The sequence below is a fragment of the Suncus etruscus genome, chromosome 10 (assembly GCF_024139225.1).
Source record: "Suncus etruscus isolate mSunEtr1 chromosome 10, mSunEtr1.pri.cur, whole genome shotgun sequence".
Classification (NCBI taxonomy): Eukaryota; Metazoa; Chordata; class Mammalia; order Eulipotyphla; family Soricidae; genus Suncus; species Suncus etruscus.
Genome location: NC_064857.1, coordinates 71,110,657 through 71,138,225, shown reverse-complemented (window position 1 = coordinate 71,138,225; position 27,569 = coordinate 71,110,657). Strand labels below are relative to the sequence as shown.

Genomic DNA, 27,569 nt, shown 5'->3' with positions numbered 1-27,569 from the left:
TTGAGTAGGCTTTTGACAGTGTAGATTCGGTACAGAACATTGTCTAATTTGCATGCATAAAAAGCCTGCTTGGATTGGCTGAGTTAGAGAGGCGGTCTGAGAGCCTTGCAGTGATTGGTGCAGGATCAAGTTGGAAAATTCGTTTGATGACAATATCCAGACGATTTTTGTTTAATGGCATATCGAAATGTTTTTTGGGATATACTCGGCGTATAAGACGACCCCCCCCCCCCGCCCCAATTTTCGGCTCACTTTTTTTTGTTTCAGAAGTTGTCTTATATACCGGAATATACAATATATATCTTTATTAGCCCTGTTGTGTTCTTCTCCCCCAAGGTGCCCAGTCCCAAGCGCAAGTTGGAGGATCCTGTCCCGGAGTTCAGGCCACCCCGCGGAGCCATCACGCAGCCACTGAAGAAGCTCAAGATCAATGTGTTCAAGGTGCACAAGTGCGCCGTCTGTGGCTTCACCACCGAGAACCTGCTGCAGTTCCACGAGCACATCCCGCAGCACAAGTCTGACGGCTCGTCCTACCAGTGCCGTGAGTGCGGCCTGTGCTACACGTCGCACGGCTCGCTCGCCCGCCACCTCTTCATTGTGCACAAGCTCAAGGAGCCGCAGCCCGTGGCCCGGCAGAACGGGGCGGGCGAGGACAGCCCGGCTGATCCCCCAGGTGGCGCCGAGGACGAGGCGATGGGCACGCCGTCGGACCGTAAGTGCAAAGTGTGCGCCAAGACCTTCGAGACGGAAGCGGCCTTAAACGCACATATGCGGACCCACGGCATGGCCTTCATCAAGTCCAAAAGGGTCAGCTCCGCAGAGAAATAGCCGACGCCCCCTACCCCCCAGTCCCACCCTGTTCGCCTGTGTTGGAACCTGACAAGCTTTTGTTACCAAAAGTTGGCAGCCTGGCTGCGCTCGGTAGAACCGGCCGTGCTGATGCAATATCTCCCCCCCAAAGGGACCTTCTTCACCTCGGTGTATATCCTCAACACTAAGTATTAAAGCAAAAACAGTATTTGAGTTGAAGAGAATTTGTATATATTCAAAAGAATAACTTTTTTATACTCTTTGTTACATGTTTCTATCAGTATTTTGAGGAAAAATGTTTTAAGATTTCCGTTTGTTGGGTTTGTTTTTATTATTTTCTGGTTAGAAGATTGCTTTTTTTTTTCTCTTTTTATTTTATTTTTTGGGGTAACTTTCAAACAGTTCTTAGTCAACTGGCAGTTCCTCAAATCAAAGAAACCATTTTGTATGTTAATGGGTTTGAAAGGGTCTCAGACTAAATACAGGCCGAGATAAAGGCCTTTTTTGTTGTTATTTTTTTTAAAGCGTATTGTTTTGTTTTGTTTTGTTTTGAGTGTTCATTGCTAAACTATATTTCTCATGGGTCTTCGAACACTTAGGGACTTTTTTAAGTGTCTTAGCACTCTCCTCAATGTGCCTGTTCCGCTGTGGGCACGGGCTGGGCCCGGGCCCTGCCACCCTGTTGTAGCCATCTGCAGGTAGTGCCTGTTTGGACAGCCAAGATCCAGATCCACAGGCAGTTGACTTGGGAAATAAGCGTGCATGGCCCCGGCCACAGACCCGGCCACCGCGTCTTCCCCAGCCAACATGCCATTCCGGCTGCCAGGATTCCAGGGACAGCAGAGAAAGGGCTGGACTCCTAGGACTGTTCGACCAATCACTTTATACCGCCACGGTTTTTTGTTCTTTTGGGATTTTTTTTTTTGTCCTGTAATTTATTAACTCATAAAGACACAATGAAAAACAAACAAAAATATCAAGTATTTCTCTAGCTCTTGATGGGAAAAGTAAAAAAATAATAATAATATCACAGTTGACTTAACCCTCCGCTGTGGAAAAAAGTTGGCGTTTCCTGTTCTGGGTGCTACTGCCAAATGTCCTGGTACTTCAGAGTTGGGGGCACACAGCTCCCAGCGCCGACCTAGCAATGCAGCTGCTCGCAGCCGGCCTCCCCTACTCCGCACTGAGCCACACCCGGGTTAGCTCCGTTCTTCCACCGAGAATGTTCCCTCACCTCAGCTGCACCAATACAAGAGCAGCAGAAGGACAGAGGGACATTCCTGTGCTGTCCGTTTCGTTTCTAGTCCTCTGGAAGATGTCTGTGTTTTGGTTTTAGTGTGCGTGTGTGTATGTGTGCGCGTGTGTATGTGTTTTTCTTTGCATTTTATATCTTGTATTTATCCCAGAACATGCTTTGTACTTGTTTTGTTTTTGTTTATTTTGTTTTTTTAAGAAAAGAGGTTCTGTTGTATATATAGCGATAACTTGCATGATACACCGTAGTCGATTCAGTTCCTCAAAAGGTCTCGCCCTGCATCATCTTCATCACTGTTGTAACTGTATTCACATTTCAAATGTAAATAAAGGCAGGACGTTTGGCCCTTGTGCTTCTGTGAGTGCATCATTGAGGGTCTCTGGTGGCCGTGGCTGTCGGATGTGTGAGAGCAGGTAATGGCCAAAGCCTGCCTGCTGGGAAGAACAGACCCCGGGGTCCTAACAGTTAGCCACTTTTTCTCTCTGATTCCTACTTGGGGTTCATTTGTCCAGCAGCATAATACAAGGGCCTGGGGCCCAAGTATTCCCCAACTTAAAATGCAAGTCCCTGGGACTTGTTCTGTTTGTACCTGTATTGCTCTTCAGTTGTATTTGTAGCACTTTTCATATATCTCTGCATTGAACCTTGCAATAAACCTCTGGGCCTCTCTGGCCTCGATTTACAGTTGAGGAAGATGAATTCAGACCACGATCTTGGCCGGAAGCCCTCTTGAGTTGGTCAGACCCAGCTATTCCTGCACTAACCAGCGTTTACCCCTATGTGTTTCCGTACATACTGACAGACTTTCAGTTATTCACTAAATAAAGGTATGTGTAAAAAAAAACATGGAACTAGAATATTGGTCTGCGGCACCATGACTTTTCTTAACTAGCCACTATTAAGTGCCTGGAGATACTTGATAAAAAGGAAATACAGTCTGTTAGATGCCCAGTCGAAATACTCAAAAAAGCTATTTTTTTTTTTTTTTTTTTTTTTGGTTTTTGGGCCACACCCGTTTGACGCTCAGGGGTTACTCCTGGCTATGTGCTCAGAAATCGCCCCTGGCTTGGGGGGACCATATGGGACGCCGGGGGATCGAACCGCGGTCCTTCCTTGGCTAGCGCTTGCAAGGCAGACACCTTACCTCCAGCGCCACCTACCCGGCCCCAAGCTATTTTTTTTTAAAGGGGTCAGAGAGACAGTACATTCAATGAGTTCTTGCCTTGTATGCCGCTAACCCAGGTTTGGTCCCCAGCGTCCCATATAGTCCTCCAAGCCTGCCAAGAGTAATTCCTGGATGCAGAAGATGCAGTAAATTCCTGGTGTGGCTTACAAAATAAAGAGGGGGAGTGACCGTAGCAGGAAAAGCATTTTTGCCTTGTACACTCTGGTCCATCTCCATCACCATATATGGTCCCCTGAGCATAGATGTGGCCCAGCTGTACCATCCTACTTCCAATTCCTCCTAAATGCCCTGAGAACAAAAACGAAAGGAAAATTCTGCAGTCTCGGAATAGCTATGATCTTTTGAGGAAAGCCGGATGATTGAGCTGAAAAGAGCTGTGAGCAGGAAGGAGTAAATCCTGGCTCGGGCTGAGGCTAAGGGCAGGAGGGGATGCAGGAAGTGAATACAGACAGGTGCAATCAATGAGAAGGCCCTGCTGGCCTGATTGGGGAAAGTAAGGGCAGAGAAATGTGGCAAGTGTGATTGGATGCTTTGGTCCACGTGACACCAGGCGAGGCTTTGTGGGGGCCTGTTACCCCACTGTTCCTGCTACCTAGTGAGGAACCCATCAGGAAGTCATGTAATCAAAGTGGGGGAAACGGGTGTGGCCTGAGGTATTCGATACTCTTGGCTGTTTTTAAGGGAAAAGTGGAGTCCCAGGCCAAGAACAGTGATTCAAGGTGGACTAAGGGATTTGTGTGTCAGCAATTGTTAGACTGCAAATGCCATAACCTAATGCATTAGCAGATGATCACTGAGTTAGACTGCAGGCCTCCAACCTAGACAAGGACAAAACCTTTCTTGCTTACATTTGTTGCCAATTGTGGAACGGATAGAGGCACAATTTCAGATTTCCTTACCCTGTTATATACTTAATGCCCCGCATGGCATGGTGAAAGAAAGTCCAGTTAAATGCCCTGGTCCACAAGGTGGCCATATCTGCCACCTCATTGGCAAAAACCATGTATATGGTCTCTTCCAATCCAAGGAGTCTGGGCCAGTGTGGTCCCAGCCATGCCCAAGGATACTGGGGAGAGTGGTGGATGCGGAGCCACCAGCCTGATGGAGCCCATGTTGACTGGTTGCAAAGACTCGCTGCTGTGCTTCAGAGTAAGTAGGCTCCTTGATGTGTTTTCCATTAGAGCATTTCAGAAGTGGTGGCTAAGGAATGATCCATTTGGTCTGAAAGTTCAAGTGAAGGCAATCTTTTTTTGTTGTTATTGTTTTTTTGTTTTTTTGTCTTGTTTTTTTGGGGGGGGCATTCCCAGCATTGCTCAGGGGTTACTCCTGGCTGTCTGCTCAGAAATAGCTCCTGGCAGGCACGGGGGACCATATGGGACACCGGGATTCGAACCAACCACCTTTGGTCCTGGATCAGCTGCTTGCAAGGCAAACACCGCTGTGCTATCTCTCCGGGCCCGAAGGCAATCTTTTTGAGTAGACTTCAAGTTAAATTTTAAAATGCAAATTGTAGATTAAGGTAAAAACTTTCTGTATTAAGTAGAGGTTTAGAAGTCAACATTGAGGGGCCAGAGCTGTGGCAGTAGAGGTAAGGCGTCTTGCCTTGCAAGCACTAGCCTAGGACTGACCGAGGTTCAATCCTCTGGCGTCCCATATGGTCCCCCAAGCCAGGAGTGATTTCTGAGTGCATAGCCAGGAGTAACCTCTGAGCGTCACCAGGTGTAGCCCAAAAACAAAACAAACAAAAGGGGCCCGGAGAGATAGCACAGCGGCGGTTGCCTTGCTAGCAGCCGATCCAGGACCAAAGGTGGTTGGTTCGAATCCCGGTGTCCCATATGGTCCCCCGTGCCTGCCAGGAGCTATTTCTGAGCAGACAGCCAGGAGTAACCCCTGAGCACCGCCGGGTGTGGCCCCCAAAAAACAAACAAACAAAAAACCCTAAGAAGGGGCCAGAGAGATAGCACAGCAGTAGGGCGTTTGCCTTGCAAGCGGCTGACCCAGGACCAATGGTGGTTCGAATCCCGGCATCCCATATGGTCCCCCGAGCCTGCCAGGAGCAATTTCTGAGCACAGAGCCAGTAGTAACCCCTGAGCGCTGCCGGGTGTGACCCCCCCCCCAAAAAAAAAACCCCAAAGATAAAATGAAAAACAGGCTGAGTGTTAGCACAGTGAGTAGGGCATTTTTACCTTGCACGTGGCTGATCCGGGGTTGATCCCTGTCATCCCATATGGTCCCGAGCCTGCCAGGAGTGATTTCTTTCTTTTTTTTTTTTTTTTTTGGTTTTTGGGCCACCTTTGGTCCTGGATCGGCTGCTTGCAAGGCAAACACTGCTGTGCTATCTCTCCGGGCCCAGGAGTGATTTCTGAGCTCACAGCCAGGAATAACCTCTGGGCGCTGCTGGGTGTGGCCCCAAAAGAACAACAACAAAAAAATAAAATTGCTGTTTCAAAAGAGAAAAGAAAAAGAGCCAGGATATAGGCTTATTCTTCCTAAGCACACTTTATGCAGATTTCTGGGATCCAGGGCCAGCAAGGGGGTTTCCTATAGCAAACTATGACCAGGATTAATGAAATAAGTCATGCTAATATGCTTGTCATGCTGTGAGCACTTTCTCCAAAATGAGTACTTGAAGAGAGAAAAAGGAAACTTGTTAATGACTTTCATAAAATAGAATATGACCTTTTTTAAAAATACATCTATCCTAAAAGGAACAGACTAAAAATAAAGGATATGACAAGTGTGAGCTGTTGTTACAAATGCCCGTTAATTACACAGACATGATGCAAATTAGGTGCTGTAAGGACCCCAGATCCAGATGGTAGCTTTTAATTTTAAGCCTGCTGTGCCTAAAATAAAAAATGTAAATTGGGGGGGAGGCAAAAAATGTAAGTTTAGATTAGGTAGATCAAATGAAATCAATAATAAAGTGAAGGGATTGTAAAATTCAATGTAAAATGTAAATGTAAGTCTGCAGCTCCTAAATGAGGAGAGTTTTGCTGCATCGTTGCATTTCCTCACAAAAACTTGCCTACTTTGGGGAACTCCGGTTTCAATCCTTGGCATTGTACGACCCCTTTAAGCATGCGCAGGATTGACCCCTGAACACTTTGGTGTGGACCCCCCCAAATCTCAATTTATTCTCGATTGAAATTGATCCTTTTTTTCCTTACAAAATCTAATGATTTTCAGTCATTCAATGTCAGACCTTCACTAGGGCATATTTTCTACCATCAATATTGCCAATTTTTCTCTCCCTTTTGCCCTCATATGGCAGATATTCTTCTCTATCCCCACCCTTTCTCCCACCCTCTCTTTCCCTCTCTCCCTTCCCTTCTTTCTCTCTCCCCCTTCAGCTCTCACTGTAGACATTTAAGATATGACTGTGAATGAGTCTCTGCAAAGAAAAATTTCCCCTGCCACTGGAAGTGTTTGCTTCAAGAAGCGTTTAACTTCAAGATTGTTGAAATTCTGTAGTGAGTAGCACCCCCAAACCATTAATCCCAAAGAGCCAAGCCATGGGCCACGAGGCTTGGGTGTGAGACGAGCTGAGCTTCAACTCCACTGCCCTGGCTCTAATGCAATGGTTTATGTTCTGATGCGTAGTTCTAGGGCTCAAGTGTCCGCTAACCCAGAGACCACCTTAGTCACAACAGCTCTTCGGGTGAGAATATTGAGCCGCTGATGTCCCCAGAGTTATTTCTATTCATTGAGAAGTTAGATCTGGGGGTGCCTGGCCTAGGATCCCCTCCCTAGTCAGGGCACAGCCCGCTTTGAAGATACTAACGAAAATACCATATTAGGAGCTGTGGAGCGAGGCAAGTCCGTACTGTACAGAAAGCATGCGGGGTCTGATGGGGGGATTCCCCCAGGGCCCCTTCCTCAGAGCAGCAGAGCAAGGCCTGAATAGGTGACTGGAAACTGTCTCAGCACACACTTGCCTCGCAAACGTCTGTCCCAGTCAGGCGAGGAGAACTCGGATCATAGAGAAAAACGAGGTGTGGGGGGATCCTGGCCAGACTCCTTGGAATGTGCTCCTTGGAGGGCACTTACTGCTGGGTTGCCAGTCTGCCCGGGATCCCCCCTACTGGCCACTGCCAGTGAGAGTAAGGGACTCACATTCATTCACACCTTTGTTATCAGATTACCTGCCAGTTTCATCCTGGGATATTATTACCCTTCCCCAAATGGGGTTTTTGACTTTAGGAAACAGAAGAGCGTTTTCCCAGAAAATGTGCCCTGCTGCTTTCTAAATTCAGAGACTAGTTCTGTCTGACTCATCATGACTATAATAAGGCTGCACCATGCTGGGCTGAGCAGAGGATTCATTGGGGCTGTCTGCTTTTCCACTTATTCCAACTTTTCTCTCATCGTACTACCAAGTGCTCTGCCCTGACAGGTTATTACGAACACAAGCTGTGGTTTTTTTTTGGGTGGAGGCTAGGGTCAGGAGCTGTTCAGACCAGAGGTTCTTTCTCCCTCTTACACCTCTGTTAGAACTATAAAGGGAGACCGAATCATTTTCTGAGCTTCACGTCAAGTCACGGTTAATTGGGCAGGGTCAGAGTGATAACACAGCAGATAAGGCATTTTCCTTGCACATAGTTGACTTAGGTTCAATCCTCGGCATCCCAAAGGGTCTCCTAAGCATTACAAGGAGTGATTCCTGAGCGTGTTGCCAGGAGTAAACCTTGCATGCCACTGGGCGAGGCCGCCAAAACAAAACAAAAAAAGGTTAATTGAATAGGTTCTGTCTGGAGAACGGATCCTATATGGGATGGCAGAACTGCAGATCAAGAAGCCCAAGTGTGGGCCCGGAGCAGTAGCACAGCAGGGAGGGCATTTGCTGTGCACATAGTCCCTTGGATATGAGCCTGCCAGGATAACCCCTGAGTGCTGCTGGATGTGCACCCCCCCCCCAAAAAAAAGGACTCTCCTGAGTCAATGGTGAGTGACCTTGAAAGCCTTAATAGTTGAGCTTGAATATCAATCCTACCTCAGACTCCCTCCCTCTGGGGCCTGGATGTCTGTAGGGAGCCCCAACTCCTCCTCTGCAGACAGTCACCTTCCCTGACCTCATAGACATGAGGCCATGGTGTTGCTCCCCATCATAGTGGAGAATCACTGAGCTATTAGGCCGTTTCATTCCAGGCCAGAGAGGGAAGTCACAGGGTGGACCACACTGAGGGTGGCCTTGGCATTGGCACTCGATGGGCAAGGAAGGGCTAAGCTGCCTGAGGAATGGGCATGGATGCCCTGGAATCTGGGCTTCCCAGACCCCCTTAGAACCATCGAGGGATCCAGTATTGCCACATTGGCCCCAGCCTGCGATAACTGAAGCTTACACTCACTGCCCTGCGAATAGGTTCCATGCAAACCACACAGGATTTCACTATTGCTTCTTTTTGTTTGTATTTTTGGCTCTTACCCGTTGATGTATTTAAGGCAATTAATTAGTCAATGTACCTGTAAGGGGTGATGATACCCCAATTGTAATGGAAGTTGGACTGGGACAGGCTCCCCTACAACTGACAATTGCCACTAAAACTGCAACTGAAGTATAAAAGGCAAGTCTGGCAAAGAGTTGGGAGCAGAGCCTGCTGGCCTGTAGGGCCTGGGCCAGAGATAAAGCATTGGTGAGATGCTACCTGCTTTAATCTCTGTGTCTCTGTGTCTCTGTCTCTGTCTGTCTGACTCTGTCTCCCTCTCCCTCTCCCTCTCCCTCTCCCTCTCCCTCTCCCTCTCCCTCTCCCTCTCTCTCCCTCTCTCTCTCTCTCTCTCTCTCTCTCTCTCTCTCTCTCTCTCTCTCTCTCTCTCTCTCTCTCTCTCTCTCTCTCTTTCTCTCCCTTCCTCCCTCCCTCCCTCTCCAGACTTCAGACTGCAGGCTGGAATAAAATATTTAGTTTCTATCTCTCTTCCCCCTTGGCCCCTTGGGCTGTGGTGGTCCGGGTGACTATATTTTGGCATCCCTGGGTGGGCACCTCACCCCACTTGCAGCCCTGCAGCTTTGCAGCCTTTGCAGCTGGCGCCAGACTTTTGCAGCCACCCACCCGACTCCAGTGCTTGATCTGCCTGCCAGGCCCTCTCTGATCCCTCTGCAGGAAGCACTGTTCCATCAGTTTCCATATAGGTACTCCCTTCTTGATTTAGCTTTAGTATGTCCAGCTGTGCAGGACATACTCCTGGCTCTGCTCAAGGGCGGCAATATATCAAGCCGGAACAGGACCCAGCTGCAGATCAGGTCTTAACCCCCGAACCAGTTCTCTAACCCAGGCTCTTCATATTGTCTTAGGAGATGGCATGAATGTGCCAAGTGTCCAGAGCTCTGAATTCTCCACACCTGAGTTGTTTTCTTTCCCATCCATGTGGGAATTTGTCCCTCTGCAACCCTAGGACTTGCTTTGGGGGTGTTTATAGCACTCCTCTATGGCTTTCCTAGTCAGGCAGGCACGGTGGAGGGGATCCAAAAATGGAGATGAGCCCTTCTTGGCTTCTCGCTGGTCCAGATGTGATACAGGTTAGATTCTGAATCCTTCTTGCGCAAAAGCCCAGGGTTGCCACTTAACATCCTCCCTCTATTTTTTTGCACTCATCAGAGATGGGCCTTAGGTCATGGAATGAGAGAGACAGTCAGCCAGGCCCCTGTTAGCACAGGCTGTCGGCGTTAATCTGCATGACTAAAGGAAGCCAGATGGTCAGCGGCCTCACATCCATTTCCCTCGACAATTACAAGTTGTACATGAATCAGTTTCCACGCTTTGTTCCTTTCGTCGCTTTGCAGGTGGCCCTGGAGAAGCAGCTTGTCTTTGCAAGATAGGGGCCAGCCTCATGGCCTTTCCCCCCAACATGTTCTGGATGGGAGGCTCACGGCTATAAAGCCCTTTGTCTGAGAGGAACATTCTAGCTGGTCAGGCTCCCTCCCAGGCCACCATGGCTGGGGCTTTCCTACTCTGGCTACTTTCTTTTCAATTTCTTCCTTGTGTCTCCCCTGCAAGAAACATTTCCTCCAAGTGCCTGCAAGACACCGAAGAATTTCTCTCTGATCTGAATTCAGCAGCACCCAAAGAATATGCACTCAGGAGTAAGTCCTTGATGCAGGCTGGGTGGGTGTGTACGTTAGGGCACGTTACCTGGGGCTTATGCTGGAGCACCCCAGAAAAATTCTTGAGGGATAGAAACTAAGGACCAAAGAGAAAAGATCCCAGGGGACTCTGTTTATAAATGACCCCTAAAATCAATGAGGGTCAATTTGTATTACAGAAGGTACTGGATGAGGCTGAGTTCATCTGAGCAGGGGGAATCTCGACAAAGCCTCAGAAACCCTAATCAGCAGAGCTTGGTACTCAAGGCATGGTGCCGTCTGCTAGTGCAAATGTGCCATCTTCAGTGTCAAGACATTGGAGAGGCATGGGGGGGACAACCAAACAGTACTCAACCTGGAGTTGCTTCTTGACACTATGAAAACCAGATTGAAGAGTCAGATACTCAGGCCCAGCACTGCTAAGGGCCAAGAGGTAACACAGGTTGACATTGGGGGAGAGGTAGACAACTGGTGCTAGAGATCAAACTCAGGTCATGGCACAAGCAAGGCATGAGTCCAAGCTTTGAGTCATCTTCCGCCCTCATAGTAAGTTTGGTAGCATATTCTAAGGAGGGTTGTTCAGGGTCCTGGTTCAGGCTGGGACTCAGCTGCCACCGGATGTCTTTGGAAGTGCTGTGGATGGATACATTTCCGGCCAGTGATCTATTTTTTGTGGATTCCAGAAATGACCTTCATAAGGAAAGGGGCCCTGAGCTTTCTGCCAGGAAGTGCCAGAAGGTCAGCTCTTGGGAGTCTTCTCTCCTAGTAAAACGGTTCCTGTGAATGCTGAGGGAACTCCACCTCAGAGACAATAAAAGGCTCTTTTTTGCAAAGCCAGGAAAGGAACCTGTCATTTTCCATTCTGAGCACATGGCTCGTTTATTTTGTCTCTGGAAACTTGTAGCATCCTGTAGGTTGTAAAGATAAACAAGTTTGATCTCATTAAGTAGCTCAAAGCAGCATGCTCTGAAGCAATTGCCATTCCTGCAGCACTAGGGATGCGTTTGTTGGCTTGTTTTTGTCTGGGGCCGCCTGTGGTACTCTGGAACACCTGGCAATGTTCTCAGGAATCCTGTGTGGGGTGGGTAACCAGAATAGGGTAGGACCAGGCAAGGCAAAAGCTGTCTCTTTGGTCAGGCCAGGCACGCTGATCATAATGAGATGGCGGGAAAATGGATATAAGTCAATACATTCAGTGCTTTAGAAACTATCTGGAATGCACTCCCCCACCCCCATGCAATAGCACAGTGGGGAGGGTGTTTGCCTTGCATGTGGCTGATCTGGGTTTGATCTCCAGCATCTCATATGTTCCCCTGAACCTGCTGGAAGTGATTCCTGAGCTTAGGCCGGGAGTAACCCGAACCCTTCCCACTCCCCCCAAAAGTATCTGGATATCTGGAATGAATTAGGTTTTGCTATAATAATCCTTGGTGATGGTGACAGGAAGTCTGGGAAACAAATCCAGGCCCCAGGAGCTGGCAAGACAACTTACGAAGCACAACTGAGTACTAGCACAGGTTTCCAGGGGAGAGTCAGTCACTGTCTTCATGGGCCACAGTTACCTTGGGATTCCTGGGCCCATTTGTCCACAGTGATGTTCCTGTTAGGACCTGAATGTGGACATGCTGGTGTAATCCCCTTTAGTTAAAAACATGGGGCCAGAGACAGAGCCCAGGGGCTGAAGCGCTTGTCTTGTACCTAGCTGACTCTGGTTCCATTCCTGGCACCACATGGTTCCGCCAACACAGCCAGAAGTAATCCACCTAGCAGAGAGTCAAGAGTAAACCCTGAGCACAGCCCAGTATGATCCCCAAGCAATTGATAAATAAATGAATGAATATAAAAGACGAGCTGAGAAAAAGAAGAGAAAGAAAGGAGAGGAGAGGAGAGGGAAAGGAGAGAAAGAGAAAGGAAACAAATAAACGAATGACTCCAAGATGAAAGGTCCAAGAAAGCATATGTGGGTGATTTCTGGAAATAGGTTCCTTCTCAGTAATAAAACAGCTGTCACTCCTGTCTCTCCCGCGCCCCAGATCTCGCCCTTGAGGGTTGCTATGACTTTGTGCCGAAGAGGCCTGAGCACTGTGTGTGCATTTGACCTGGATTTTCCAGACAGTCCTGGGGCTGAGAAAACAGTAAGAGTCAATATTTAGAGAGTGTCTGTGTCTGTGATACATCAGCAAACTAGACACAGTTGTCAAACAGCTCAGCCCAGAGAGAGGAGACGGAAATTGTGTCCAGGTCATCATGCCCAGCCCTGCTCCTTCCTTCCATCACTTGGCACACACAAAATGTGCAACAGAAAAGAATGAAGCCCAGCTGCATGTCCCAACCTGGTGAGAAGACAGCAAGCCCGGAGGAAGGGAAAGTGCTCAGAATCTGCAGCTACAAATGCTGTTTTGCTGATGGGCACAAGTAGGGAGGCACTCTCAGAGTCGGCCCAGGTTGCTGGCATAGGGTTGAGGGAAGGCAGTTGGGAACCGAGCAGATTTCAAACAAGGGGCCAAGTTGCCTGGTAGGGGCTACTTCTGGCAATGCTCTTGTACCCATGGGCTGTGGGGATTGAGCTGCATACAAGGCAAGAACCTCAGCTTGTAGGTTTGTTCCTACCCTCATGTAGAGATGTGGGCGCTTCTCAAGAGGTACTCAAGAGGTTTTGGGACCTTAAGGGCCACATCTCAGCCAAACCAGGCAGACATTTCTACATCAGGATTTGGAAATGTGGTGTTGTGCAGTGTCAGGGTTCCCCGGGTCCCCACACCTAGTGGTGCCAGGAATTGAATCCAGGTCATGCCTGTCTCAAACATGTACCTTTAGTGCTATCCTAGCTTTTGGCCCATCAGGTTATAGTTTTCAAACTGGGGCTAGAACAAAAGTGTTTCCTGCCTTCACTTTGATGTCATTCTAATCCATTCCTTGTGGCTGAATGAAACGAAGCTCTGGTCTCTGATTCAGAACATACAGAAGTGAGTTTTGAGGCTATTTTGTTTTGTTTTGGTGCTCAGGGATTACTCCTGGCTCTGCACTCATGGATCATTCCTGGTGGGAATTGGGGGACCTTATGGGATGCTTGGCCTTATTATGCACAGCAGTGTCCAATTCAGTGTGCTATTGCTCCAGCCCAGAGCTGGAGCTGCTTAAAATTTTAAGCAGGCCATCAGGTCATAGTCTGAGGATAAGGGGGAGAGAGGAGTAAGATGGTGCTTTGGGGGGCTTTGGGTGAGAAGTGTGGCCTGGCCAAAGGCATCAGTGGTTGCTGTTTGGGATGGAGAGATGGAGGCTGAGCCAGGCTGAGACTCATGCTTGTGTCCTGTGAGATCATGTCCCGTTACACAGGGACAGACATCCATGCTGCTCTAGGGCATGACTCCTTTGCTCTTTTCCCAGTAGTTTTTCTCCTTTGCTCCCCAAAACCAGCCACCTGAGAGGGGACCAGATCCTGTCATCTGCTTGGGCTGTGCCCACCATGGGTCCCCATCTGCTCTGAGTTCTCAATCCCCTTTCCTCCTTCCCTTTGCTATTCTTTTGAGAATTGGGGTCATTCACCTGCTGGGTTACAAGGCTCTTCTGAGATTCACACATTTGGTGCAGGGGGTTGTTCCCACAGCTGTGGTACACTGGGGCCCACATGCTTCTGCTGCTGTGGAGCTCCAGGTTCGAAAAAACAGTTGTGAGACTGTGCTGGGCACGTGGCTGGCACTGGGATAGAACACTCAACATCCCTCAGAAGGCATGCGCTGAACCCCGGGGCTGGGAGAATAGCACAGAGGCGCTATTGTTTCCTGGCCCCCAAAGCCCTCAGTGCTGTGACTACAGTCACCAGGAACACCCACGGTCTTGCTTCTGGCACTTGCACAGGCACACACTTGGTTTTGATGTTTGTCAGGGTTACATTCAGTTGCAGAACTGGCACCCTGGGGTCTAGGTTCTCCCAGTCATTCTTCTCATTGTGCTATTCACTCAGTACCCAGTGGAGGATTGTGGTGGTCATCAGGGTCGCTGTGGAGCTCCCATGTGCGGGCCAAGGGCCACCATTTCTGGATGTTGCGCTTGCTGATTTCTTATGTCTCCAATTTCTGGTGCTTGATGTTGGCCAACCCCTTTCAACTCTGGTGTTCTTCCACCTGAGGTGCAGTCAGACACGGGTCTAAGTGCCAGGGTTCCGAGACAGCTAAAATGCCAGGATTGCGCCTGTGAGTAGTGATCCAGAAAACTGAGATCCAAAAAACATCACACAAAAAAAAAGAGATGAGCTTGTGGACTGCTCTGAAATTTCTTGATTTTCAGATTTCAGTTGTCCACATTGTAATAAGCTGAAATATAAGCCCTGACTTCTTGTCCCAAAAGATCCACATTCATTTCTAGTAGCTGTGATTTTTATTATATGGCCAAAAATGGGGGGTGGGGTTGGACCATGCCTAGTGGCGCATTGGAGTCATTCCTGGCAGTACTAAGAGGACTGTGTGGTGCCAGAGATCACACGTGGATCCCCTATGCAATGATTGCATTATAGCCCTTTCAACCATCAGCTCACTGGGAAAAAAGAAATTTTGCAGCTCTGATTCAGCTAGAGTCTTGCACTTTGGGGTTCTTCAGGGGACAATCACTAGCACCTTAGGCAAAGCATGGGGGAATCTGACAACTCACAGAGAAAAGAATGTGAGGGCATAGGCAGCAATCAGGGTGGCCACAAGTCAAGGGAATTTGCTGTCACCAACTATAGGAATGATTTCCTAGAACCTCCCAAAGCAGCCTGTTCCCCTGATGCTGATTTTTTTGGGGTTTTTTTTTGGGGGGGTTACACCCGGTAGTGCTCAGGGGTTACTCCTGGCTCCACACTCAGAAATTGCTCCTGGCAGGCTCGAGGGACCATATGGGATGCCGGAATTCGAACCAATGACCTTTTGCATGAAAGGCAAACGCCTTACCTCCATGCTATCTCTCCAGCCCCGGATGCTGATTTTGAACTTCTGGCTTCCTGAGCCAGGGGATAATTGTTTTGGTTGTTTTATGGTATTGACTTGGAGGACATTGTTTTATCTGTCCTAGGAGATAAATACACACACTCTTTTCACCATGTGAGCAAACTCTGTTAGTATCCTGTGTGTTTGTGTGTGTGTGGAGGGGGGGGGTTTCACCTACTGGTCAGCGCCTGTCTGCAGGTGTAAAAAGGCTGGAGATGTGGAAATATGGACAGGCAGGAGGACTGTCATGGAGTCTTTGCAGAGGCGACTTCATGGTACAGGAGTTACAGACTTTGCCTGGCAGGCTGCTGACTTTGGTTTGCCCTCCTAAATTCACAGTCCTCCAGACCACTTAAGGGCTATCCCAGGATATCTCAGGATAGCCCTTGAGTACTGCTGGGTATGGTCCAAAAGCCTTCTCAACCATACTCCCACCCAAATAAAGGAAACTTGGGTAGCACATGTGGGGGGCTCTTCTACCACAAGATCTGTAACAGCAGTTGGTCCCTATTTTATTCCTCTGCCCTATGCCATCAGCTACAGGGCTAGATAACATTAATATTTCTACAGCTCCAGTATAATACTGGGATGTGGTGGGTGCTTTATAAGTATTTACTGTGAATGCTGAAGTTGAGCACTCTTTTCAAAATTTGGATGTACCTTAGCATTCTAGAAACTTCTGTGCTCCTTAACTTCATGTTGGAAGAGCACCCATGCTTTTAATGGGCCAACAGGTTTTCATATCCCTGAGGAAACCCAGTGTTCTAATAGCCACATAACAACACCAACAAGGCGAGGGAGCAAGTTTGTTCACCAACTAAGGCAGCAAAGTTAAAGTGAACTGTTTTTAATTTTGGAAATGAAAACTTAGAATGATGGTGACATGACTGGAAAGAGCAGGAGGAGTTGAATCCTGAGTTGAGTCTCTCATCCTCCAGGACAACTACGATGTGGTTTGATGGATTGTGCTCAGGATGTGAATCTCAAAAGAGCAGCTTCTCTGACCAAGCTCAAGAGTTTAATATTTTCAACAAAGTTGCTTTCTCTCATAGTGATGATGCTTTATGAATATTGGAAGGCAGATGTGATTAATTTCTGAGGTTAAAGGGAGGAAAATGAGGGTTGGATCTAGCATCTTACATTTAATAATAAGATTATTATGAAAGTCTGGGATCAAACCCAATGCTTCTCATATGCAAGGCAAGTCTCTACCTCTGACCAATATCTCTGCCCAAATCGTCTTACATGAAAAAAAAATGTTTCTGTTTTTTATTTTCTTTTTTGACCACATCTGGTGGTGTTCAGGAGCTATTTATATCTCTGTGCTCAGGGATCACCCCTGGCAATGCAGGAGAAACCATATGAGATATTGGGGATCAAATCAGAATTAACTTCATGTAAGGCAAACACCTTAACCGTTACTATCTCTTTAGACCCTCACCTTACATTTTACAATACAGATGAACTTATGAAGTTGAAAGCCACAGAAGCTTCTAGAATTCTTTTTTTTTTATAGAAGCTTCTAGAATTCTAAGGTACAAATCAATCTTAAAAGTAATTCTTGGGGTTGGAGACATAGCACAACAGTAGGGCATTTGCCTTGCAAGCAGCCGGTCCAGGATGGATGGTGGTTCAAATCCCGGCTTCCCATATGGTCTCCTGTTCCTGCCAGGAGTGATTTCTGAGTGTGGAGCCAGAAGTAACCCCTGAGCATGACTGGGTGTGACCCAAAAAGCCAAAACAAAACAAAACAAAAAAACCCAAAAAACAAAATAAAAAGAAAAAAAGAAGTAATTTTCATTTTTTCCTGGTTTTGTCCAAGGGTGAGAATGGACTCAGTATGATTTAGGTGGAGGCTCACCTAGTGATGTTGCGCTTTTCTGTGTTTGGGGTCACACCCAGAGGTATTCAGGTGTGCTGTCCCAGTCAGCCAGCAATGGGCCACTTCCATCCTCCCAGTGCATTAAGGACCAGGTATGTTTCCCCCAGTTGATGACTGGGAAAGGGTCTCAGGATGATGACCAGGGACACCTTTTTCCATTTCAACAATGCTTTGATAGGACCAGAGGAACTAGGATACTTGCTTGGTATCAGGGCCTCAGACATCAAAGATGGGTAGCCAAGGTGCCAGGGAGAAACTAAACATAAACACTGGGGATTAGGGGTGTCTAGGGAGCATCACAGTGGGTGATGTTAGTGGTTGATAGTTAATCCCTCTTAATCAGGACTCTCTGGAAGGGAAGAGGAAAAGCCCAGAATCAAGCCAGAGTGACCTCATCATAAGTGGATGGTGGTGGCACCCCTTTTTGTGCTGTCCTTTTCCATCCCTGGATCTATGTGTTTTTGAGACTTTCACCTCAAGGAGAATCCCCTGAGCAGTTGCTCTACAGGGTCCCCCAGAACAGTTGTTCTGCAGGGGTTCTATCTGCCAGGAGGTTCGGGAATAGCATCACAGCGGGGTCCAATACTCAGGAGCCCCTGAGATCTTGAGGAGTGAATCAGGCTTTCCATATGGCAGCTTACACTCACTTAGCCTATTGGACTCCCTCTTTGCACCCACCCCTCAATATTGACACCTTTCACAGGAATAATTCCAGATCCTTAATCCTCAGTTGTGGGTCTGGGATTCCTAGCTGCTGGCAAAGAAGGGATAGAAATTTAGTCTAGTTAAGATAAATGTTTAGTGGTAGAAGACTCCTTTTGGCATGTATGAGACTCTGGGTTCAGTCCCTGGCACTATGGAAAAAAATATAAGGTCATAATAAATGCAATTAGTTCTTAACAATCTTTGTTCATCCTGACACAAGGTGAGCCTTAAAATATGTTTAACATTGAACTTTAGGCCCTTGAACAATATAATTTCCCAAAAAATAAGTCAATCTGATGAATGTTTATGGGGTTCCTCTGAGTCAGACAGGCATGGGGGCACAGCCCTCCCAGGAGACAGACATTTGAACAATGCCAAATTTTTGCCAGACACTAGGGAGGAGAGGTTTTGGGGGGGGGGGGGGAAGGCCAGCCTGCAGTGTAGACAGGGAGGATGAATCAGCATTTCTTAGGCATACAAAGGAGGAACATTCCAGACAGACAACAAGTGCAGGCCTGGCACCTTCCTGGTACTAGGAGGTGAGCATGGGCGTGGACTTGGGAATGCAGGGCAGGTCCTGACTGGCCCTGGAGACCGTGCTCGATCAAACTGAGTGACCCCTGAGATGAGAGCTGCTGGGCCTGGCTGCCATGTTGAATCTGCAGAGAAATCAGGCAGGCAGAGTGGTCTCTGTCTCAGGGGTCGAGGGGTTGCAGGATTGGAATGTCTTTCAGATGCTGGGACTCTCCGGCTTCCCCACGGCAGCTTTAGGTAAGAGGTCACAGGCTTTTCTCTCACCAACCACAGTCAGTTTTGTCCATGTTGTGGCAGGAAATTGTCCCCGTGGCAATGACTGAACGAAACAGTCCTGTGAAATTGTTCCAACGTGGATCCAGCCTGGTTCCAATTAAGCCACAGAGAGGTTTAGAGCCACCGTGGACAGCCTGGACAAGAGGAAAAAAAGGCAGGCTGAGAGTTTTCCCAAACTCTCTAAAATTTATCGCAATAAAGAAATAAATGAACACATAAATTCTTTTACATTTAAATTTTGACTTCCTTTATTTTCTCTTTGGGGCTATACCCAGCAGTGCTCAGGGGGAATTCCAAGTTCTGTGCTCAGGAGTGACCATTGGTGGACTTGGGGGAACCATAGGCGGTGTCTGGGATGAAATCCGGGTTGGTTGCATGCAAGGCAAGAACTCTTCGGCCCCCTGAATAGTTTTTACCTAGTGGCATTGTCTGGTATATAATTATAGCTCCATGTGCAAAAAAGGAAAACCTCCTAAGTGAGTTCAGAGTATGTGTGTAGTTGTAGTTATTTTAGCACATGAGTAGGTCTATGTAACACCCACTATTGAAACAGAACAATCCAGCACCATAATCCTTTCCCTGATGGCTTTGTTTGCAGGCTTTTCTATCTTGTGCCCCAACCCTAGTGGGAGTACAGTTGTGCCAGAAAATTTAAAAATGTGAAAACTGCCAACTCACTCTGCAAATTTGATAACTGGGCCTCCAATACTTCTTAAAATAGGGAAAGAATTTGAGGAGGGAGAATAGAAACACAAAAAATGAAATTCAGCAAATTCCCCAGACAGCTGACGAATGAGAAAATCTCTGGCTTTATTTCACGTCAGCCCCCGTCCCCTGGAAGGGATCATTGAACATAAAGGGATGGGAAAGACAACCACTGTTTGCTACCCAGACAATATTTAAATATATTTAAAATATACTTGAATATGATAAAATATAAATGTAAAATGATAAATAAGGACAGGAGAGAAGATTTGGCTTAATTGCTTGATATTCAAAGATATTTGGGCTCATGGGCCTGAGAGTGATCTCACAGGACTGTGCAGGGGCTGGGTATGAGGAAGATTTGAGTTCAGGCTTCCCCCAGCACTGCTAGGAGCAATGCCCAAGCAGAGAGCTGGGAACAGCCCCTAAACATCATCTTGTGTCTCTCCAAGAAACCCCGAAGCAGTAAGAAGAAACCCAAAGATGGCTCATTATTAAAAATAATAATCATTTATGTTCATAGTATAAATCTGAAGTAATTTCCATCAGCATTCTTTTTTGTTTGTTTCTTTTGACCCCAAAGAGTGGGTGCTAGGGCTTGAAGGCTGGACCCCATGCCTGACAGAGAGTTTGCCAGCCACAAGTTGAAACCCTGTCATCAGCTAGCCTCCAGCAGTGTACCTTGAGATGTTCCAGAAACAATCTTTGTTGTTTTTTGTTTTGGGACCATGTCCAGTATTGCTCAGGGCTTACTCTTGACTCTATACTCATGGATCAGTCCTGGCAGTGGTCAGGGGATCATAGGGCGTGCTGGAGATTATCACATGCAAGGGCAAGTGTGAGCCCCACTGTGCTATCTTCTTGGTCCCATTCTAAACACATGTTCAGCCTTCTGAGTGAGAACGAAGAAGAAAGTTAACTTTGAAGCTGATTAAAGTCAGAGCCCTTCATGTACTACAAATTCATAGCAATAGAGGCTGGCTGGATGTGCTGTTGGAAGTGGATCAGCTTCAGAGCAAAAAGTAATAATCCTGGCTAGAAAGACCCTTTGCTCCCTTTAAGTGGTTTGCTAATGTCAGCTTGAAATTTTGAATAGGGATTTTTTTGGGGGGGCCACATTTAGTGATGCTCAGAGATTGCTCCTGGCTCTTCACTCAAAAATTACTCCTGGTGGCTCAAGAGACAGTATGAGATGTTGTGGATCAAGACTGGGTTGGCTACTTGCAAGTAAGTGCCCATCCACATTACTATTGCTGTGGCCTCAAAAATTCTGAACAGTTTTAATGGTTTATTATTTTATAATTCCTTCCTCTTGCCCTCTACTGTTGCTGGTGCAGTTATTCTGAGGATTCTATATATATTTATGTTACATAAATATTTTTTTTGTATTTTTTTTTTGATTTTTTGATTTGTATTTTTTGGGGGTGTCACATCTGGTTGTGCTCAGAACTTACTCCTGGGGGTTTGCACTCAAGGACAACGAATGGTGGCATGTGGGGGATCATATGGGAGTGCCAGGGATTGAACCCAGGTCAGCTGTGTGCAAGGCAAATGCCCTCCCCACTGAAATGTCTCCTCGATCTCCATTTTTTGGTTGTTGTTGAACTTTCTTTTTTTTTTTTTTTTTTTTTTTGGTTTTTGGGCCACACCTGGCGTTGCTCAGGGGTTACTCCTGGCTGTCTGCTCAGAAATAGCTCCTGGCAGGCACGGGGGACCATATGGGACACCGGGATTTGAACCAACCACCTTTGGTCCGGATCGGCTGCTTGCAAGGCAAACACCGCTGTGCTATCTCTCATGGCCCTGTTGTTGAACTTTCTTGATGTGGGATATTAGCCTTTTATCTTCTGTCTGGTGTGCATATACTTTTTCCCACTTAGTAGGGTCTCTATTTTCTTCTAGTTCAAGTTGCTTTGCCATTCAAAGCATTTTTTTTTTTTGATGTAGTTCCCCCCCCCTTTTTTTTTTTTTTGGTTTTTGGGCCACACCCGGCAGTGCTCAGGGGTCACTCCTGGCTGTCTGCTCAGAAATAGCTCCTGGCAGGCACAGGGGACCATATGGGACACCGGGGGGATTCGAACCAACCACCTTAGGTCCATGGATCGGCTGCTTGCAAGGCAAACACCGCTGTGCTATCTCACCGGGTCTGTTCCCTTTGTTTTTTATTTTATTTTATTTTTTGCCAGTAGAATCAAATCACTGATGACACCTCTGAGGTCTGGGTCCTGGGGTCCTGCCCATGCTTTTCTGGTGGGTTGTGTGGATTCTGGCTTAATAAGGGTCTTTAATCCACTGGAATTGGCTTGCCTGGCTAGTGTGTGATCAGGGTCCATTTCATTTTTCTACCTGTGGCTTTCCTGTTTTCTCAGCACCATTTCTTGAAAAAATTTCTTCTTCCACTTAATGCACTTACTTTTTGTCATTAATGTAGTTTCAGGACAGCTGCTACTTTGCTGGGGGTGAGGGGCCGGTTGGACACAGTTGATAGTATTCAGTATTCTATTCTTGGCTCTGTGATCCATAATGAACCAGGATGTTGCTCAGGGGACCACATGTAGTGTCAGGGATTAGAACCAGAGTCACAACAGAGAAATCACATGCATGCAAGGCAAGAGCCTTCTCTCCTGGATCATCTCTCCAGCCCAGTGCTTTGCTGGATTGGTTTATTGTAACTAAAAGTTTTTCTTTAGAATCTTCTCTTTATATTTTTATGTCATCTGCAGATAGTAATGTATGGCTCTTTTCCAATATCCATATTTTTTCTTTTATTTATTTCTTGTCTGATTACTATGGCGAGATCTTCCATGACATATAAAATGATGGTGGAGAAGGTGAACAGCCTTGATGTATGCCTAATATGGAGAAAAGTCTTTCAATTTTTGAATATGTTAGTTGTGGTTTGTTGTATAGGTCCTTTCCTATTTTGAGATATATTTCTTCTATACTTATTTTTTGAGAGTGTTTATGATGAATAGATGCTGAGTCTTGTCAAAAGGTGTCAATCTTGTCAACTCTGTATCTTTCATATGATAATATTTTATTTATTCTTTTCCCCCTATTCTTTTATTTATATAGTATATTTCATTAATTATTTGTATAATTAATTATCCTTGCATGCCTAGGATGAATCTTATTTAATGATGACGTGTGGTCCCTTGGATATATTGTTGGATTCAGTTCACTTAGATTTGGGTGAAGGGACTGGAGAGATAATACAGTGTGGGAGGGCATGCCTTCATCTTTCTCACACACACATATGTTTGTAGCAAAAGTAAACCGAAATTTAAGCTAGAGCAATAATACAGCAGGAAAAGCAGTTACCTTGCATAAGGCCCACCTGGGTTTGATACTGGACACCACATGTGGTCTCCTGAGCCCTACCATGAGTGATTCCTGAGCTCAGAGCCAGGAGTAAATCCTGAGCACTCCTGGGTCTGGCCTCCAAACAAAATAAACCATCAGATGTGCTTTACCACTGAATCATACCCTAAAGCCCCCAGATTTCTGGTTTATTTTATTTTTTAAGACCTCTAATTCTTTCCTTTTCAGCCACAGGCCATGTAACCAGCACCTGCCTTTCTGATATGCCCAGTGAAGGCCACAGGTGCACAACTCAGGCTCAGGGCCTGTGCATCTGTCTCTGCCTTGTTTCATGGATCATTTAACTTGGGGAGGTTATGGAGGTAGATGAGGGCCTGCAAACCCCCAAGACCACTTCTTGTGCATTGGCTTGCAGTGTACGACTCCGTGGGGAAGCTCGGGAGTAACGTTCTCAGTGGAAACAGGGACCGGCTGGGCTCCTACTCTGAGTGCCTCTCTGCCCACGCTCCTGGCGGCCACTTTCATGGGCAGTACTGCAAGCTGTGGGTCCTGCAGGTGAGCAAGGGGCGCACATATCCTGGGGCTCTCTGAGAAGGAACCCACTTGTTTTTCTATTGGAAATACTCAACTATTGAGAATATATTTGGGTAAAATGAGACAGGAAGATGGCTGGAAATACAGAGTCTCTGGTAGCCCCAAGTTCTGTCCATGATACTGTTAGGGTCCAGAGTCAAAGGACAAAAATACACAATTGAAATAGAGCAAAGAAAAGCTTTATTTCATTTACCATCAAGCTACAAACTGACCAGTCAGGGCCACCTCCTGCAGGAGGCAAACCCACCCCCCAGAGGTCACAAGCCAGATTCTGTAGGGCCAGAAGCAAAATGTTTTGACCTTTAAGTTGATTAGCTGTTGTCTAGGGTGCTTCTAGGTTTTTTCTAGGGTGTTTCATTGTGTTCTTTTATGACTAGATGTCTAGGGTAGTATATTATGGTTTATAGGACCCTGGAATCTGTGTCATTATTGTTGTGATTGAAACTTAGCCTTTAAATGGAAACTTTGGGCTGACCCTTCTGCTCCAGACTTCATAATACCAAGTAGTTCCACCCCCTAGCACCATTCACTGAAAACAGGTCTTGCCAAATAGTGAACTGGTTGCAAAAACAGGCTGGATCTCTGAGGGCAGGACACTGAGCCACTCCACCACCCATGGGGGACTTCAAAGGATCCTCCTCCCATCCTGACCTCTGTAGGAAATCCAAGGTCAAATCTCTAGTCTCACTATCACAATCCTAGAACTATTTCCGGCATGGTCCATGCTAAAGCTCCTGAACATGAACACCTGATTCTAGACAACCAAAGGAAGAAAGAAGGCCCCTCTCACTTGCCCTAATCCTTTGCCAAGGCACACACTTGAGGCTGTCTGGGCAGCCAGGTCATGAGCCCATTCATGATATCACCAATGTCTCAGATCTATGTTATTGATTCTTTGATGGTAGTATAAGGGCTGGGGATGTTCGAATAGCCTTCTAAATTCCAAGTGAGCTTGGAGACCTGTCCTATCACATTACTAGGAAATGACATTATTGGTTGTTTAATAACAATAGTACATGTTCTGAAACTGATGTTGTTAAATGTGCTGATCACAGTTAATCACAGAGCAGGACAATTGTTCACAGTTCCTGTGTCCTGCTGTGGGTTATGATAATTATGGCCTGAGGGTTAGGTCGGCCTTGGCCTTTACTGTTCAGATCCCAGTGTCAGAGCAGATGGCAGAGTTGCTGTTAGAAAGAAAGGTCAGGCCTACACAATCCCAGGCTTGGGGGAAAAACAGCCAAGACTGTTTTATTTTTAGTGTGGTCTTGGCTTTATTGGGATAGACATCCTAGTTATTGGCTTGATTTCTTGGTCCATTGTGTCTCACTCTGAAGAAATGGTGACTTACTCATTTTGTGAACAATTGTAAGAGGACACTCCCCCATCCAACCCATACACATTCTTTCCTTCTCTTTGTTGCTATCATAAAGCCTGGGAGTCTCTCACTTGTTTAGTAATGGCAGAGGGTCATGCCCTTAGCTGGGTTTGCTGTGTGGGGAACCACAGTATCAGTACCACAGGGTTCTGGGATGGGTCAAACCCTCAGCCTCACCTGAAGGCAGGTTCTCTATGATCCACTTACACCAGTATCACCAAATCTCCACTCTCAGGGCTGACTAGACTGAGCTATGCCTTCAGGAGCCTAGTCTGAGCCACTGAACCACAGCATCCCTCAGGCACTACAGGGGTCCCAAAGCATAAAGCCAGGAGCAGTCCCTGAGGACCAAACCTGTGACCCTTCCCCCCCCCCCAAAAAAATACCACCAATAAAATCGGATTCCTGTAGTATCACTGCAGAGATGGAGCCTGAGCCTGGAGCCACTCACTCAGTCTTTGAGCTGTTACCCTGATCTGCAGCTGGCAGCTGCCTTATAAATAATCTCCCCCATAAAACCCAGGGTGCATCAACAAATCTTTCTGGAAAGGTGGGTGCAATTGAAGCTTTGAGGCCTGGTGCTGGTCTGGGAGGGATAGGGTTAGGAAACCCAGCAGGCTTTTTCTCCTGATTCCACGGAGACCCCCAATTTCACTGCGTGTCTCTGATGAGCCCAGGTGAGTGACTTCTGGGCTTGGCACCTTCTAGGATGGCACTGACTACAGTGTGGGGGTGTGTGTGCCTGACTCCTGCTCTGAAGAAGAGGTGACAAGGTTGTTTTTGCTGGGTAAGTGCAGAGGTACAGGGGGGTAGAGTGCTGGCACTCTGGGGTGGCTGGATCTCAGAATTTCTACTTCTCAAAAATGCAATACACCCACAGAAGAGTTGGGCTCCCTCAGGGCTCTGTACCCAAAAGACAGCCACATGGTCATCTGAGTGGTCACCTTGTGCCCAGATGTGATGCAAAGGAGACTCAAGGATTAGATGCCATGCAGTACCGGGCACATGTCTCCAGGCATTTAAAGTGTCCAGACGCCGATGCCTTCTTCTGCTAAGAAAATCAAATCAGCACATGAGCCATGGCTGCTCAGAACCCTGAACATAGTAAGGAGCAACCCAGAGCACAGAACATGGAGCCTGGACACTGACAGGATGTGGTCCCAGAGCAATGAAACAGATGTTAAAGTGCTTAGAAAACTGTATTTAATGCAAGAAAGGAGTGACTAACAAATTCTCCACCCCCTCCCTTGGTAGGTATTTTAAAATTCCGAAATGCTCCATTTGAGGCTCCTTCCCTCGAACTCTTTGCTCTGAATTCTTCCTCCTCGGATGGAAGGCGTGTGGCCAGGTGTGCATCTGGAAAGTTCCCCCTGGACACATTTGTGGCAGTGTGTCTGTGAGTACCGACCAGGGGGCCAGGAGGGACCGAGCATCAGGTTGCTGACACTGACCACTCTCAGGCCACTGAAAACTCCTTCACTGAACATCCAGGGCTGCCACTGCAAGGGCCCACCTTCAACCCCAATAGCAAGAATGTAAAGCTGTGGGGGCTCTTCTGATTAGGGCAGGAAGGGGCTTTAGGATATGTGTTTGTTCCCAAACATTCCTCTAACTTTGGGATGGAGTGATAGTAAAGCATGGAGGGCGTTTGCCTTGTACCTGGCTGACCTGGGTTTCGATCCCCTGAGCACTCTCAGGGGGGACTCCTGAGTACAGAGCCAAGAGTAAGCCCTGAACACTGCTGGGTGTGGTGGCCCTAGAAAAAAATGCAAACCAACCAACTTCTCCTGATCCACTCGTGGGGCTGAGGATACTTTTATGAGAGACTCATATACTCACATGAATACTTCAGTGGTGTCCCCTGGCTTCAAACTGCTTGTAAGTGATGCTATCTCAATATAAAAGGAATTAATAAAAAAAAAAAATCCACATCAAGCCAACAAAGCAACAAACCTCACTTCTACAATCCCTGGCAGGAAGTTTCCTGGTTTGTGTCCTTGTTGTCTTCAACATCAAAAAATACCAGGACAGGGCCCGGAGAGATAGCACAGCTGTGTTTGCCTTGCAAGCAGCCGATCCAGGACCAAAGGTGGTTGGTTCGAATCCCGGTGTTCCATATGGTCCCCCATGCCTGCCAGGAGCTATTTCTGAGCAGACAGCCAGGAGTAACCCCTGAGCATCGCTGGGTGTGGCCCAAAAACAAAAACAAAACAAAAAAAAATACCAGGACAAAAGTAGCACTCACAGGGTAGTTAACTTAATTGACTTTAGTTGTATGCAAAGAAGTTGGGAGTGAGACTTTCCCCTTAAATTAATCTGCTCCATGCTAGTGTTAATTGGGCTCTTTAGTTATTACTATTACTATTATTATTATTATTATTTTGGTTTGGTTTTGAGGCCACACCTTCCAATGCTCAGGGCTTAGTCTTGGCTCTGTGCTTAGGAGTCAATCCAGGTAAGGTTCTTGGGGGACCCTATGTTGACTGATGCCAGCTACATGCAAGGCAAGTAAGTGTCTTATCTACTGTGCTGTCTCTGGTTCCTCATTATTATTATTATTATTGTTTTTGTTGTTGTTTTAGGGCCATATCTGGCAGTGCTCAGGCATTATTCCTGGCTCTGCACTCAGAAATCACTCCTGGGAGACTCAGGGGACCATATGGGATGCCAAGGATCAAACCCAGGTTGGCCACATACAAGGCAAATGCCCTACCCACTGTGCTATCACTCTGGTCCCCCTCCCCCTCATGATTATCTTTAAAATTCATAATTAGGTAAAAGGGACACGAATCCTCAGTCTTTTTTTAAATTTTTATTTTGACCAAAGTGGATTACAAATCTTTTACAGTAATATTTTAGGTACATAACGAATCCTCAGTC

At 46.9% G+C, this 27,569-nt stretch overlaps 2 protein-coding genes across 2 annotated transcripts in view; both read left to right on the top strand.

The window, feature by feature from the left end:
• Window positions 1-2,411, top strand: part of ZNF532 (zinc finger protein 532) — an 83,105-nt gene extending 80,694 nt beyond the window's left edge. The window contains exon 10 of the mRNA XM_049782048.1: window positions 337-2,411. Coding sequence (XP_049638005.1) covers window positions 337-828 — 492 coding nt within the window. The 3' untranslated portion in view covers window positions 829-2,411. The remainder of the gene's footprint in view (window positions 1-336) is intronic.
• Window positions 2,412-10,179: 7,768 nt separating this feature from the next.
• LOC126020213 (O-acyltransferase like protein-like) overlaps window positions 10,180-27,569 on the top strand; it is a 49,517-nt gene continuing 32,127 nt past the window's right edge. The window contains exons 1-4 of the mRNA XM_049781669.1: window positions 10,180-10,330; window positions 23,133-23,272; window positions 25,398-25,476; window positions 25,944-26,085. Of these exons, the coding sequence (XP_049637626.1) occupies window positions 10,180-10,330; window positions 23,133-23,272; window positions 25,398-25,476; window positions 25,944-26,085 (512 nt within the window). The remainder of the gene's footprint in view (window positions 10,331-23,132; window positions 23,273-25,397; window positions 25,477-25,943; window positions 26,086-27,569) is intronic.